Raw genomic sequence first — 16,722 nt, forward strand, 5'->3', positions numbered from 1 at the left:
TAAAATTATGTATTTCTCTTGGTGATGTTTTGCTTCCAAATGTGTGTTCAATCTTATGGTGGTCAGCATCTAACCCTATTTTTCCCATTAGGCCTGTTATTTATATTGCACAAGGTTTCTAGGAACACAACCAATATGTCTATTTCATCTAAATTAACTTTTTCGATAAGTCCACTGTGAGTCCAACTGTTACTTATTGTTCATGGTGAAATGTCATCTTGTGAAAGTTTGATCATATACACAATGCTTCTTTCAAGGACTCTTCAGGCAAACAATTATTATCGATACTCTATCTTTTTGTTATGCTTTATTATATGCTCAATTTCTACCACTTTGCTTATTGGAGGCTTGAAGTGGTGAAACCCATGTTTAGTCTCTAGAGCAAAGTTTCCAGCACCCCCTTCCCCCCATACTTCTCCTTCAACCCATGCACGGTACTAAGTACTATAGGTTTTGATACCTTTCGTGTTTGGGGGTTTCATTAAAAAAAATATATATATATATATATATATATATATATATATATATATAAAAATTATTTACAAGGCTAGAAGTCTAATAGCTTATTTTCTGCACATCTACCCTGAATACTCTTTCATAACTGTGATGCGGTGAAAGATTTTATCAAGATATCAATGCCGAAATAAAATAAAATACCAGGGTAAATGGAAATAAGGTTATGATGGCACACTATTATTAGTTGTTATAGGGTTTTAGGAGCATCAGTGATAAAGCCTTAGCTGTCCCAGGGTGATTCCTCTTGTGGAATAAACAGATGATAATAATAAAATAATAATAAATTGTGCATGTTCCGTGGTTGATTCTCTGCCTACCAGCTGAAAGAGGCCCATAAAAACTCCTCATGTCACTGACAGGACTCTAATTCAGATCTCCTTCCACCCGGCACACAGAGGACGGCATCTTCTTCACCTGATATCACCTGTAATTTGCCTTAAAACTCTTAATAATTACACCATCAAGAGGCTTTAGGAAATCTGTGGCATTAGGAGGTAGGAACTCGATTGCCACATTATGAAGGTCCACTGCTTTATGGCAAGGAGCATTATCTAAGAGCAAAAATATATTGCAGTTCTCATTTTTTTTGTTGAAATTTTATAGCCATTCACAAAGTTCTACTGTAGTCATCCGTGCTTTACTGTTATTTCTATAATTCATTTAAATTGATGGGTTGAAATTCTTAAAGCACTGAGGTTTTGCTGCCCTTCCATTTTCAGTCCCTTTGTCACTCCCATCGGCAGTTGTACAGAATGCTAGGATGACTTTTGCTTTTATTTTTTTATACCCTTTCACAGTACCACTCTATAGTTTTGTCGGTTGCATTCTGTAAAAGAGAGATGTTTCACCCATGTTATAAATGTTTCATTGATTGTATTTTTTAAAAATATTAAATTCTTTGATGATATTGTTCCACTAATTCCTTGTCAACCTCAGCTGTTTCTCCATATCTATTTTGTTGAATCAATTGATGGTGCTGCTTAAACGATGCAGCCAATTGCTGTACATAAAATCTCTGATTCCCATCTGTTCTCCACTTAATTTTGCCTGCTCCTTAATTACCTCATTTACCATTCCATTTCTTGCATTAATCTGTCCAATCCAAAGAACTAACGCATCTTCCAGCTTTCCATGTTTTGGTCCCTTAAGCCACTTCACTGATTCACTTTTTTGATTCAGCCTCTTCTTTTGTTCACTAAGAATGTCTCCAACACAGCACTGACTTATTGCTTTACCCCATACAGCAGAAAAATGGATCGAATGAAAAATACCAGGATATATTTCTTTGTAACTGCACACCTCTTTCTTTTCAGTTATATTTAACACTGCCCTTTTACCCATTTTGAGATAAAGAAAGGTAATTAGCCTTTTGTGATTGATTTTTTTTTTTTTTTTTTTTTTAAGTATTTGGACCACAAGACAATAGTTATTCACTACCAATGAAACATACTTCCAACTTAGTGGTTATGTCAATAAACAGAACATGCAAACATGTGGCATTGAGAATTTCAATGCAGTTATGAAAATACTTTTTAATCATGCACAGTTTAAAAATGCAGTGTGATGTGCAATTTCATCAGTGAGAATTGTCAGAGCAGTTTTTCTGGAAGACTCAATTAATATAGAATGCTATCTGAAATTCTTTAAAGACCACTTTGTTCCAACTCTTTAAGGTAGTGAACATGGAACAGACATTTTTCTAACAAGATCTGACAATGCCACATACAGCAGATGTGATTCTTCATTATTTGAGTGATATGGTTATCTTTATTGGTATTCTGGAGGATATGTTTTTGTTGTTGTTTGTTTGTTATTTGGTTTTTAGGAGCATTAGCAACTAAGGCCATATTGCTCCGGGATATGCGGTGGTTATTCCCTGACCTTTCTGCATCCTCCATATTTGGTGGTGACGGGCTCGAATCCCGGTCTAATCAAGAAGCGTGTGCTACGCACTGCTGCTCCTTCCCACCTGGCTACGGAGGCGCTGGAGGATATGTGATTTGATGAGTTTGGCCATTGTACTTGCTGGATCTGAATCTGTGATTGTTTCTTTGGGTTTTCTGAGGACAGTGTCTGCAGCAATAATCCACATTAAGGATTGAAAGGTGAAATCACAGTTGCTCTGAAGGCATCTCTGAAGAAACAGTGGTTGCAGTTATAGTAAACTTCAGCTGATATGTGCAAATGGTTTTCTGTGCATAAAAATCACTTATTAAAATTAGTTTTACTTCAATACTAACAAACTCCTATATTTTACATGTTTACAAACAAATTCCATCATACTATGTAAAAAAATATAGGCATCCAATGCTATTGTGTATTTGCTTGATGGCTCTCTAATTACTCTCTATAATTTACACACCAAACACTAAAGGTCTTAAAATTAATGTGTGTGTTAGGAATGGTAGTTATAATATTATTTCACACCTTTAAATCTTATTATACATATTATCTTTGAATGAATGCATGATTTATTTTATTTCATTTATAGGAAGAAATGGCAGAGTACCAGTTTCAAAGGTTTAATAAAAATTTCATGAAGGAAAAGGTAAACCTTATTTATGATGTAGAAGTTTAGGGATATAATAATTAATATAGTGTTCCCTAATATGAAAACAGCACCATGCTATTATACATTATATTTTCTTTCAAATTATGGAGAAGTACAATAGAAATCTGCGAATCGTTAAAAAATCTCCTTTTGGATAAGTTTCTGTGTGTTATAGAAGGCTTTGCAGTAGTTTAAGTTTAAAAAGGGTCATTTGTCTGTCAAAGGTGATCCTTGCTCTGGCCATCCCTCAACTATCAAGACCAGTGATTCAATTACTGCTATTCATGGACTCAGCAGGAATGAACCACGTTTTACTATTCACAAAGTTGCTAGTGAAATTGGTATTACTTGTGGGTTGAGTTAGTCAATTTTAATGTACGATTTGGGAATGCGATATAATTCAGCAAAGTTTATGCCTTGCATCCTTATTGATGATCACAGTCACAGAGAGTGCAAGCCTTGCATGTCAGAATATTCATTAATGTGTTGATGCTGGCCCACACTTCGTTTCTTCCATCATTACAGGTGAAGATTGTGGTTGCATAGCTGTGACCCAGAAACAATGGTTCAGTTCTCTCAGTGGATGACTCCAGCATCTCCAAGGCCTAAAAAAAAGCAGGATAATCTTAATCTTCTCTGAACGAATATTTAAAGAAACATTTAATGAAACTGTGTAGTATCCATAGTAAACATGATTAATATAATAGGTAGTTTATACACAATGCACATATTACTTATAAGCAATGTAAGTAGTACAATATGTAAAAATAAATATACTAGATTAAATAATGTAACAAAAACAAAAATCAAAAAATATTTTCTCTTAGCTTTATGGAGATAGAACTGAGTTTGTTGTGCCGTGGGACTCAGAATAATTTATTCTGTGTCAGTGGCCTGCTGTTATGATGAGGCAGGCTGGGACAAAGATGGGGCAGGAACATCAACAAGTTTGAAGAATGTGTCTAGCTTCATCTGTTTACTTCCCTTATACTGCTCCCTTATGACAGCCTCTCTTAACGTACATAAATGGTGGTAATGGGGCTGGATTTCACTGTTATCTGAGAGGCTGACAAACTGAAAGACACAACTGTCCTTCTTGGTTTGTACTACAGTACTGCTGTCCTTTTTGGTTTGTTAATAATTCCTTCCTCTTTTTCCTCACTGGACGCCCCCTCAGTGTCACCTGTTCTCACTTCATCAGCAATCTCCTCTGGTGTCAATATCTGGTAGCGCGGATCTACGTCACTTTCCTCTAGCCAGTCAGTTATGTTTTTTGGTAGGGACTGCCAGAATAACCCAGTCTAGTTTCCATTATACACCTGGATAATAGCAGACCCTCCTTTATCAGTTCATTCAGGTGGAGTCTGAAGGCCTCAACTAAATATTAGCATTAGCATTAGTAGAGGCATATGATGCAAGAAAGCAAGCTAATGCAGCATCAGCCAAAAAAAAAAAAAAAAAAACTTCCACTTCACCCCTCCGTTCTTTCGAAATACCTGTCCAGCTGAGCCTTAAATTTATTTAGGCTATCAACTTCCACGACAAGGGATGGAAGTCTGTTCCACCAACCAACTACTCGCTGGCTAAAGGCAAAAAATCCGCACATCTATCCTACATCTGTCTTTCCTTAATTTGAATTTATGCCTTCTCAGATGATTATTCTGAGCAAGAGGCAGAGTCCCATCTGCATTGAGCATGCTCAAACCATTCAAGGCTTTATACACCTCTATCAGATAACCTTGCCAGTGCCTAGTCTCCAGACACTGTAATTTGCAAAACTTAAGCCTTTCTTCGTAAGAGCAACCCTTTGTTCCATTCACTAATCTTATTGCCCTTCTCTGTACTCGTTCCAGCAGCACTACATCCTTCTTGAAATGAGGCCTCCAGATCTGTATACAGTACTCAAGGTGTGGCCTGACCACTGCCTTATACAAGGGAATAATCACCTCCTTATCCCTGCTAGAAAAATTCCTGTATATCATTGATAAGACACCATGAGCTACTCTTGCTGCCTGTCTGCTCTGCTCAGAGAACTTCATATCTGCCTGCACAATTACCCCGCAAGTCCTTTTCATTCTCTACCACTTAGTGTAGTACCACAGAGTTGATACGTTGTTCTGTGGTTGCTGTTTCCCATGTGTAGTACTTTACATTTCTCAATGTTAAACTTCATTTGCCACCTCTCAGCCCATCTGCTCAACCTTTCCAGATCCTGTTGCAGCAGCGTAGCGTCGGTAGTGTCTTTAACAACCCTGCCAACCTTTCTTTCGTCTGAAAACTTGGACAAGCTTGATATACCATCATCAATATTATTTATAAATACAGAGAACAATAATGGACCCAACACTGAACCCTGAGGGACTCCACTAATAACGTTTAGTCCACGATGAGCAGTGTCCATTGATTATCACTCTGTCTTCTCCCCCTCAACCATCCCTTTATCCATAGCAGCAATTTTCTTCCAATGCCACATTGCTCCAATTTGTGCAGCAGTCTTCCATGTGCAACAGTATCAAAAGCCTTTCTAAGATCCAAGTATATAATATCAAAGTTATTCCATGCATCCAGCACTTTTGTGACTGCATCATAGTATCCAATCAAATTGGTCAGGCAAGACATTCCCTTAACAAAACCATGCTGTGTCCGAGCTATAACTGAGGTCTTGTCAAGATGATCCTGCAGTGCTTCTTTAACCAGTGCTTCCATTAATTTTCCTGGAACAGAAGTTAAACTCACAGGTCTATAATTACTTTTGTCAGCCTTTGATCCTCCTTTGTGAATTGGGGTTACATTTGCACATCTCCAGTCTGTGGGTACAAGTGTGAGAGTCCAAGGAAGCTCTCATAATTATGGCTAACGGATTGCTTACTTCCTTTGCTGCCTCCTTTAATATAACTGGATAGATCCTATCCACCCCAGGTGCCTTTCTTGTATTTATCTTCAACAATTTCTCCTCCACTTTACTCTCAGTTATTACAAGATTATCTAGCTTACTGCCAGAGTTGAATATGCCTCTGGCATTCCCCTCGCTGAATAACTCCTCATGTGTGAATGAATGTCGATTCAAAATATTCATTTAGTTTGTTAGCTACCTGAGCAGGATCATCAACATTTGAACCACCGACATCAAGTGATTCATCAACTGCCTTTTAGAGTTTACATAAGTAAAAGAACTCTGCTGTTTTTCTTTGCATCCTTTGCCAAAGATTTCTCGTAATCTGGAGAATGAGAGTAGCCTGTGCGAACGTAGCTTATTGCCACTCCTGGAACAGAGAAGTTTTTCTGATATATTTTCTGTTTTATTAGTTTAAATTGGCATATTAACTTATATTCTAGAGTAGCTTTATATTCCTAGTTACGATACTTAGTTTAAAGTTTAACTTAGATAGAGATTTTGTAGGTATTACTTAGTATCTGTAAGGGTATCAAATCCACGTGTTACAAGTTGCAGCTCCGTTGAATGAGAGGTTTTTTTTTTTTTTAACCATATATAGCCGATTTATTAACCAATTGTTATATCAAATTATTTTCTGTAAGTAGCTAGTCAGGATCCTTAGTTTATTCTGAATTGAGACAGCGAGATTTGGAAGTTAATTGATAATTAAGTGTCCGTAGGTTTGCCATTCGCAACTTGCCGCCATTGTTACGCGATACAAAATATCGTTAACTAGATAGCATAAGTATAGTATAGTATATAATATTGTCAATTAATCAGTAAATCTATTAATCTTGTTGAACTTCATTGTCAATTAAATTGTACTTTTAACTATATACATATAATGACTTAGATTACTTAACATAAATAATTAGCAAAAATAAATAATTAATACTTGATACGGAATTTATATAAAGGGATTTCGTAGATAACACTCGATACTGAAACATAAATATAGCGTTATAACTGTGTTGGGATACAAGTTTAGGGTTTTAATTTAGTACTGAAATTAAATCGAAATCATGACTCAGACCAGAGCAGCAAAGCAAAAGGCTCAAGCTAATGGGAGTTCTGTGGCTCAGGGGAGAACTGAGGGGGGGGGGGCAGTTGCCCTCTGAATCACAACCTTTTAAAATGCACTATTTGCTTGATGTTTGTGGAGCAGTCAGGTACGGGACATGATACTGCCATGGGTGATGTCTTTGTATGTGTGCAATGCAAGGAGTGTAAGGAAATCAGGCGACAACTCAGGGTTGTTATGGTCCTATATGAGAGCTTGAAGAAGAGGGTGGATGCCCTTGAAGGATTAAAAGTGAGGGGCCCATCCAGCTCTCAGCTGCCCACATCAACGCCAGAGCTTGCATTTGGTCATCACGCAACACAGCGGCAACCCCCAAGGCAGAATGCGCTGGTCCCAAAGGAACTAGTAGTTGTTGGTGACTCTATTGTCAGGGAAATGGGAAACATGCTTTGTAAAATGGATAGGTGGCACAGGACCAGGGTATGTCTGCCAGGGGCAAAAGTTGATGACGTTGTAGAGCGGACATCATCTTTTAAGGGCACAAAAGGTGATATAGTTGTACACATTGGCACTAATGATATTAAGAGTAGTAGACCGGCGGAATTACTTAACTAATACAGGTCACTATTGAAAAAAACCCATGAATTAGGGGTGAATTTGAAAGTGTCTGCAATTCTGCCCAGACACGATAGGAGGGAGTATATGATGAGAGCCCTGTCGATCAATTCGGCCCTGGAACGATTGTGCAAGGCTCAAGGGGTAGAATTTTTTTTCAGCCTGGTCTGTACTTGTTAACAGGAGAGACTGGTTCTACAGGGATGGGATACACTTAAAGAGAAAGGGTGCAAGAATGTTTGCTGATGCTATCGAGGCATTGTTAGGTGGGTCGGTAGCCACTGGCAGAGGTGAAAGTGACTCTTACACTGCTTCTATTGGAATGAGAAGCAGCTTGGAAAATAAGATGCAGGATATTTCAGAGACAGCTAGGAGTCATTGGGGTACAAGTAAACACGTGGGTTGTGTTAGGGTAGCTAAGAAAAAGAATAGGTGCTTGTATACTTGCGTGTACACCAATGCTAAGAGTTTGGTAAATAAATTTGAGGTATTGCTCAAAGAATCAAAGGTGGATATTGTTGGGATATCAGAGACGTGGTGTCACACACATATAAGTAATCCAGAACTGGAATTTGGGGAGTACAAAAAATTTGGGGAGTATACAGAAAGGATAGACAGGATAGGAAGGGAGGAGGGGGTTATGCTAATAGTTAAGAAACACATAAAATCCAAGGAAGTGAAGCCAGTTGACATCACTGGACAGTGCAGTGTCGAGTCAGTTTGGTGTGACATAAGCATTGGGAGATCAAAATTGAGAGTAGGAGTGTGCTATAGGCCTAATGACTCTGAGGAGTATAATAAGAAACTGTACAGGGAAATAGAGTGGGCCTGTAAATCAGAGTGTCTTATAATGGGGGATTTTAATTTTCTAGATATTGACTGGAATTTGTGGGTTGGTCACTCAAACACTAGCAAGGCTTTTGTGGATTTATTGGATGATTGTTTTTAAATCAGCATGTTTGGGAGGCAACTAGAGGGAGCAATACACTTGATTTGATTATCAGTAGTGATTCTTCATGCATTAAGAATATGCAAATACAGGAACCACTAGGTGGCAGTGATCACAGTGTGCTGAAGTGGGATTTACTCAAAGAGGTAACTACCATTAGGGGTAAAGGGAAGGGTTATTGCTTTCGTAAAGGCGACTACGATGGTCTGAGACAGTATTTAAATTCTATACAGTGGGACCAACTGATGATGTTACCAACAGCAAACTCAAAATAGGAAGCATTCAAAGAACTTATCTTGGAAGCTACTAGGCTTTACATACCAACTAAGAAATATTGTTCAAGGTTCAGGCCTAAATGGATGTCAGATGAACTAATGAGACATATGGCAGAGAAGGAAAATGCATGGGATACATATAAATTAACATGTGACACAGAAGCCTATGATAGATATAAGTTGATCTGTAACCAAGTTACAAAGGAGGTTAGGCAGGCAAAGGCAGATTTGGCAAGGGATGCAAAGAAAAACAGCAAGGAGTTTATTTATGTAAACTCTATAAGGAAGGGGATGAATCATATTGGTCCACTTGATATCGATGGTTCAACTGTTCATGATCCTGCTCAGGTAGCTAACAAACTAAATCAATATTTTGCATCTACATTCGCACGTGAGGAGTTATTCAGGAAGGTGACTGCCATAGATGAAGTAAACACTGGCAGTGAGCTAGATGATCTTGTAATAATTGAGAGTAAAGTGGAGGAGAATTTGTTGAAGATAAATACAAGAAAGGCACCTGGGGTGGATAGGATCTATCCAGTTATATTAAAGGAGGCAGCAAAGGAAGTAAGCAATCCGTTAACCATAATTATAAGAGCTTCCTTGGCCTCAGGGGAGGTATCCATAGACTGGAGATGTGCAAATGTAACCCCAATTCACAAAGGAGGGATCAAAGGCTGACACAAGTAATTATAGACCTGTGAGTTTAACTTCTGTAGTAGGAAAATTAATGGAAGCATTGGTTAAAGAAGCACTGCAGGATCATCTTGACAAGAATTCAGTTATAGCTCAGACACAGCATGGTTTTGTTAAGGGAAGGTCTTGCCTGACCAATTTGATTGGATACTATGATGTAGTCACAAAAGAATTGGATGCAGGGAATAACTTTGATATTATATATTGATCTTAGAAAGGCTTTTGATACTGTTGCACATGGAAGACTGCTGCACAAATTGGAGCAGTGTGGCATTGGTGGCAAATTGTTGCTATGGATAAAGGGATGGTTGAGTGGCACAAGACAGAGAGTGGTAAATAAAGGACACTGCTCATCATGGACTAATGTTATTAGTGGAGTCCCTCAGGGTTCAGTGTTGGGTCCATTGTTGTTTTCTGTATTTATAAATAATATTGATGATGGTATATCAAGCTTAATGTCAATGTTTTCAGACGAAAGAAAGGTTGGCAGGGTTGTTAAGGACGCTACTGATGCTATGCTGCTGCAACAGGATCTGGAAAGGTTGAGCAGATGGACTGAGAGGTGGCAAATGAAGTTTAACATTGACAAATGTAAAGTACTACATATGGGGAAACGGCAACCCCAGAGCAACGTATCAACTCTGTTGTACTACGCTGACAGTGGTAGAATGAAAAGGACCTGGAGGTAATTGTGCAGGCAGATATGAAGTTCTCTGAGCAGTGCAGACGGGCTGCAAGAGTAGCTCATGGTGTCTTTTCAATGATATACAGGAATTTTTCTAGCATGGATAGGGAGCCGATTATTCCCTTGTATTAGGCAATGGTCAGGCCGCACCTTGAGTATTGTATACAGGTCTGGAGGCCTCATTTCAAGAAGGATGTAGAGCTGCTGGAACGAGTACAGAGAAGGGTAACAAGGTTAGTGAACGGAATGAAGGGTTGTGTTACGAAGAAAGGCTTAAGTTTTGCAAATTACAGTGTCTGGAGACTAGGCACCGGCGAGGTGATCTGATAGAGGTCTGCAAAGCCTTGAATGGTTTGAGCATGCTCAATGCTGATGGGATACTGCCTCTTGCTCAGAATAATCATCGAAGAGGGTATAAATTCAAATTAAGGAAAGACAGATGTAGGATAGATGTGCGGAAATTTGCCTTTAGCCAGCGGGTAGTTGGTTGGTGGAACAGACTTCCATCTCTTGTGGAAGTTGATAGCCTAAATAAATTTAAAGCTCAGGTGGACATTTATTTCGAACGAACGGAGGGGTGAAGTGGAAGGGTGGTTTTTTTTGGCTGATGCTGCATAAGCTGGCTTTCTTGCATCATATGCTTCTACTAATGGTAATGCTAATCTGCCTTTGTCTGCCTAAGCTCCTTTGTGACTTGGTTACAGACCAGCTTATATCTATCATAGGCTTCTGTGTCACCTGTCAATTTATAAGTATCCCATGCATTTTTCTTTTCTGCCAGATGTCCTGTTAGTTTGTGTGATTTCCATTTAAGCCTAAATCTTGAACAATATTTCTTAATTGGTATGAAAAGCCTAGTAGCTTCCAAGATTATTTCTTTAAATGCTTCCAACTTTGAATTTGCTGTTGGTAACATCATCAGTTGGTCCCACCGAATCGAATTTAAATACCATCTCAGACCACCGTAGTCACCTTTACGAAAGCAAAAACCATTCCCTTTACCCCTGATGGTAATTACTTCTCTGAGTAAATCCCACTTCAGCACACTGTGATTACTACCACCTAGTGGTTCTTTTATCTGCAGATTCTTAATGCACGAAGAATCACTACTGATAATCCAATCAATAGTATTACTCCCTCTAGTTGCCTCCTGAACATCTGCTATAGAAAACAATCATGCAATAAATCCACAAAATCCATGCTAGTATGTGAGTGACCAACCCACAAGTTCCAGTCAATCTCTGGGAAATTAAAATCCCCCATTATAAGACACTCTGATTTACTGGTCCACTCTGTTTCTCTACACAATTGCTCATTATACTGATCAGATTCATTAGGCCTATAACACACGCCTACTCATTTTTCCTTTCCCATTTTCCACCAACATCATTTGGATGCACTTCCTTAGATTTCATGTGTTTCTTAACTAACAGCATAACTTGAACAATAACCTAGTAGCTCCCTTCCTCTTCTTTTTATCTGTTCTGCACACATTGTACTCCCCAAATTCCAATTCTGTGCTTCTTATGTCTGTTTGATACCGCATCTGTGATATCCCAACAATATCTGCCTTTGATGTCTTGACCTTTCAACACACTTCAAGTTCATCAAATTTATTAACTATTCTCCTAGCATTGGTGTACATGCAAGTATACATGCACCTGTTTCTGCCCCCTCGACGTGGGCACCTGTACGTGGTGAGGGGACCTCCCAGTGACGCTGCTGGACTTCCAGACTAGCATCACTGGGATCCAACGCCCACAGCCTAGGTTCCGGGCTTACATCAATGGAATCCGGCGTGTTTGCCGTGCGGTGCGACCCGTGGAAATTCGGAAAGGGGGATCCTGGTGGTTGAGGGGCCCAGCTTCAATACACCACTTTGGCCCCTGCTTCGACAAGACGGGTGGTCCTGGAAGGCCCGGCTAGGATCAATCGGCTAGTAGGTTCGCATGCGAGGGTCAACCGTGTCAATGCCACGTCCCTACCCTCATGGTCCGAGGGACAGGATTCAGGCTGGCGGCGGTGCGGGTATGGTGTCTGGGTAGCCCTGGCGTCCCACTCCCGAGCGCATTTATTGCATGCCGGGTAGTGGGCGACCCTTTGGGCTCCGTGGTGGGTGGGGAGCCCGGGCACTGAACAACTTAAAAACCTATATGAATCCTGATAAACATATTTCTTCAGGGGCCCCAACCCGGTCCCTATCTGAAAATTTAGACACAGATACAGATAGCATTATTGCTAAAAAAAAAAGGCAGCGAACTGAAGTACCATCAGGGCCTGTTCCAAGGTTCCTAATTGTACACTCCACCGGAGGCCCCGGGTGCCAAGCGTTCCGTGGCCAAGCGATCTCAGTGCGTTTTCCAAAGCGAGCTATCTAAAGAGCTTTTGCCATTGTATATATTCTGTTTATTTCTGAATACCGTTTTTTCTCATTTTATATTTAAGTAGCTCTTTTGTTCTGCAAGAAGTAGGCAAAGGCCCAGAAAGGAAAGAAACCTTTCTGTTTCGTTTTCTTTATTACTAACACAACTAATAGCCGCTTGGTCACCTCGTGGCACTGCTCCTGCCTCCCCGTGGCGGGGCCGGTAACCTGGGTGGTAAAGACAAACCCCCAGGGCCAAAAGGAGCCGACATGGATATAAGTGACTATCCACTGTTAGAGCCCTCGAGCTCAAGGTCAGAAATTCCTGACATTGACCATGACTCCAATCGTCCAAAGAGACTAAGGACGGAAAATCAGAATAATGACGTGCCAGCATTTCTTATAATGCACTCATTATCCACGCAACCTGTTGGCAAACTATCGCCTTTTCTTATACAGAAATGTTTAGAATCGGTTTGTGGATCTCCTAAAATGGTTAAGCGTCTCCAATCTGGAGACCTTCTAATTGAAACTTCTAAGACAACTCACTCAGAGAAGCTGTTAAAATTAACATCATTTAACAGTATTCCAGTGTCAGTTACGCCCCATAACACTCTTAACACCTCTAGAGGCGTTATCAGCGAATGGGACTTACTATCAGTGTCAGAAGAAGAGATAATACAAGAACTGAGGGAACAAAAAGTGACTCATGCGCGGAGAATAATGACCAAAAAAGATGGGAACCTACTACCAACCAGGTCCGTCATTTTGACATTTAGTACTCCGACTCTTCCATCTTCTGTTAAAGCAGGTTATTTAAACTGCAAGATTCGGCCTTACATCCCAAATCCCATTCGCTGCTTTAAGTGCCAAAAGTATGGCCATTCTCAGACGGCATGCCGAGGCGATGCTGTGTGTCCTATTTGTGGCTCTAAGGAGCATTCCCAAGGAGACTGTACAGCTGCCACTCCTAGTTGCCCTAACTGTAAAGGAAGCCATCCTGCCTTTTCTAAAGCATGTGACCTTTGGAAAACAGGCAAACAAATCCAGAAATATAAGGTAGAGCATAAAGTCACATACCCTGAAGCAAGGAAGCAAATACTGTTAACCATGCCTAGCCGATCATACGCATCGGTCTCTAAAAACAGCCGGTCAATTTCAACTCAAACAGATGTCTCCATAGAACCAAACATTTCATTTGCCACCTGGGCCAAAACCATGCTAACGTGCAATAAAAAATCTACAGTTAATGAAACCAGCAACACGCCAATCAGTATCCCAACTGATGCCATCTCAACCTTGCCCGAAAGAACAAAATCTGTTAGTGTTGAAAATCAAAAGACAATGAAATCATGCTATAGCAACATTCAAATGGAAGTTCAGTCAGAGGACGAAGACACAGTCCTAGAATTACATGCCAATGATACCATGGATACAGGACGCCCAACCTTTCCCAAAAATGAAAAATCAAAACTAAGCAGGCAGAAACCTCAGAAAAAACAGTCAGATCAATCTTCGTCAAATAAACCCAAGCAATGAACAAATTCCTACAATGGAACTGCAGAGGATTACGCAGTAATATAGATGACCTGAATGATTTACTCACACAAACTAACGCATTAGGAGTATGCTTACAGGAAACATTTTTATCACCAAAAGTTTCACTCAAATTCAAAAACTATACTATGTTTAGGCGAGACAGGGATTCTGACTCTTCTCGTGGAGGGGTAGGTATTCTTGTCAAAACTACCATACCATCAAGACATCTCCAACTAGTAACCTCCCTAGAAGTTGTAGCAGTTCGAATAGCAATGGGAATATCATTAACCCTTGCATCTGTTTATATACCACCTAATTATCCTTGTACCCAGACTGAACTTGACAACCTTTTAACACAACTGCCACCTCCTGTCTGTTTACTCGGTGATTTTAACGGTCACCATCCATTGTGGGGATCCTCCACTATGGATAAGAGAGGCCAATTAATTGAAACATTCCTAGATAACCATAATCTGACTGTATTAAACACTGGCTCTCCAACGTATGTTCAATTACCTGCAGGCACAACATCTGCCATAGATTTATCTATCTGTTCAGCATCTCTTTTTCCAAGTATGGAATGGTTGGTGTTGAACGATCCATTCCACAGTGACCATTTTCCAATCATCAGCTCACTTCAAACACAGGTCGTATCATGCCCCAAAGCCCGTATATCTTGGAATTTCCACAAAGCAGACTGGAAAAACTACTGTACTTGTGTCCTATTAAACAAACAGTATGTACAGCAACAACATATTGATGAAGTAACCGAACACATTACCAGCCATATATTATCAGCAGCTGAAATGTCTATTCCAAAATCCAACCAGAGCAAGCGGGTACACCAAAACCATTGGTGGAATCAAGATTGCACCATAGCGAAAGTAGAAAAAAACCGTGCTTGGAACCAATTTCGCAAATTCCCCACTACTGCCAACCTTATAGCTTTCAAAAAACTGAGAGCCAAAGCAAGACAAATTAGGAAAAAAGCAAAACGTGACTCCTGGATTAAGTTCGCCTCAACTATTAACAAAAATACTGACACTCGGATTATCTGGAAAAAAATACAAGCTCTCAATGGAAAATTTCTACCTCTACAGTCTCCAATAATTCAGTGGAATGGGCAGGACCTATCTTCTCCTACTGACATCGCAAATGCTTTAGCAGAATATTTCTATAATACTTCCGCCTCAACCACTTATGTGACTGCTTTTCAGAGAATTAAAACTAATGAAGAACGAAAAAAATTGAATTTTTCAACTAATCACCCACTTCCATATAACCAGCCCTTTACTATAGCTGAACTCAAAGAATCCTTGAGTAAATCTCCAAATAGTGCAGCAGGACCAGACGGCATTCACTACAGAATGCTTAAACATCTGTGTGAAGCTGATCTGTACATACTATTGCTATTTTATAATAGGATCTTCTCAGAAAACACATATCCTCTCTCATGGCGTCATTCCTATATTTGTGCAATACCAAAACCGGGAAAAGATACATCTCTAGTTCAAAATTACAGACCAATATCATTGACAAGCTGTTTGGGCAAGACCTTCGAAAGGATGGTGCATAAGAGGCTCACCTGGATTCTTGAATCCCAAAATCTGCTTTCTGATCACCAATATGGCTTCCGCAAAAACAGGTCCACCCTAGATTTACTTGTCAAAATTGAATCCAACATACGTAACGCCTTCATCAGGAGACAACATTTAGTTATGGTCAACCTGGATATTCAGAAAGCATTCGACACCACATGGCGTCATGGTATTATCACAGATATGCATCAGTTAGGGTTGAGAGGCTATCTCCCTCAAATTATTCAGAACTTTTTAAAGTTACGTACCTTTCAAGTCAGATATCAAAACTTCCTATCAGCATCTCATATTCAAGAAGAGGGTGTCCCACAGGGTTCTATACTGAGTCCAACCCTATTCGCAATTAGGGTCAACAATATATTGGAAGATCTTCCAAAAACTATTGAAGTATATATGTATGCAGATGACCTCACCATATCGTGCCAATCACAAAATATGAATACTATCGAAAGACAGTTACAAATTACTCTAAACAGAATAGAATCGTGGACTTTACGCAATGGATACCATCTTGCTGAACAGAAATCCAGTACCACTCATTTCTGCAAACTCCGGTCATTTCATCCTGATCCTGAGTTAAAGATAAAAAATGTGTCGGTTCCTCTGGTTAACACTGTCCGCTTTCTTGGCCTGATTCTAGATAGAAAACTGAACTTTCAAGCACATGTGGCCTATCTTCGTACCATCTGCTTGAAGAAATTGAATATCCTTCGGTGTGTGTCATCCATGTCTTGGGGCGCTGATCGGCATACGCTTATCCATATTTATAGAGCTCTCATCAGATCCCGTTTGGACTACGGTTCCCCAGTGTATGACTCTGCGAGGAAGAGTACATTAGAACGATTAAATACCATCCAGCACAGTGCCCTTCGAGTTTCTCTAGGGGCTTTCAGAACATCCCCAGTCCAGAGCCTTTACATTGAAGCCCACGAACCTCCCTTACATCTTCGGAGGAAAACATTGCTTTTAATGTATGCCGC

At 39.9% G+C, this 16,722-nt stretch overlaps 1 protein-coding gene across 2 annotated transcripts in view; it reads left to right on the forward strand.

Annotated features, from left to right (window-relative positions):
* Window positions 1–16,722, forward strand: part of LOC150081824 (ATP-binding cassette sub-family C member 8-like) — a 1,084,700-nt gene that overhangs the window by 57,648 nt on the left and 1,010,330 nt on the right. For both annotated transcript variants that reach the window (XM_090378918.1, XM_090378919.1), the window contains exon 3: window positions 3,008–3,064. In XM_090378918.1, the coding sequence (XP_090235044.1) occupies window positions 3,008–3,064 (57 nt within the window). The remainder of the gene's footprint in view (window positions 1–3,007; window positions 3,065–16,722) is intronic.

Source organism: Mastigoproctus giganteus, chromosome 8, assembly GCF_048544385.1.
Source record: "Mastigoproctus giganteus isolate SK-2022 chromosome 8, ASM4854438v1, whole genome shotgun sequence".
Classification (NCBI taxonomy): domain Eukaryota; kingdom Metazoa; phylum Arthropoda; class Arachnida; order Uropygi; family Thelyphonidae; genus Mastigoproctus; species Mastigoproctus giganteus.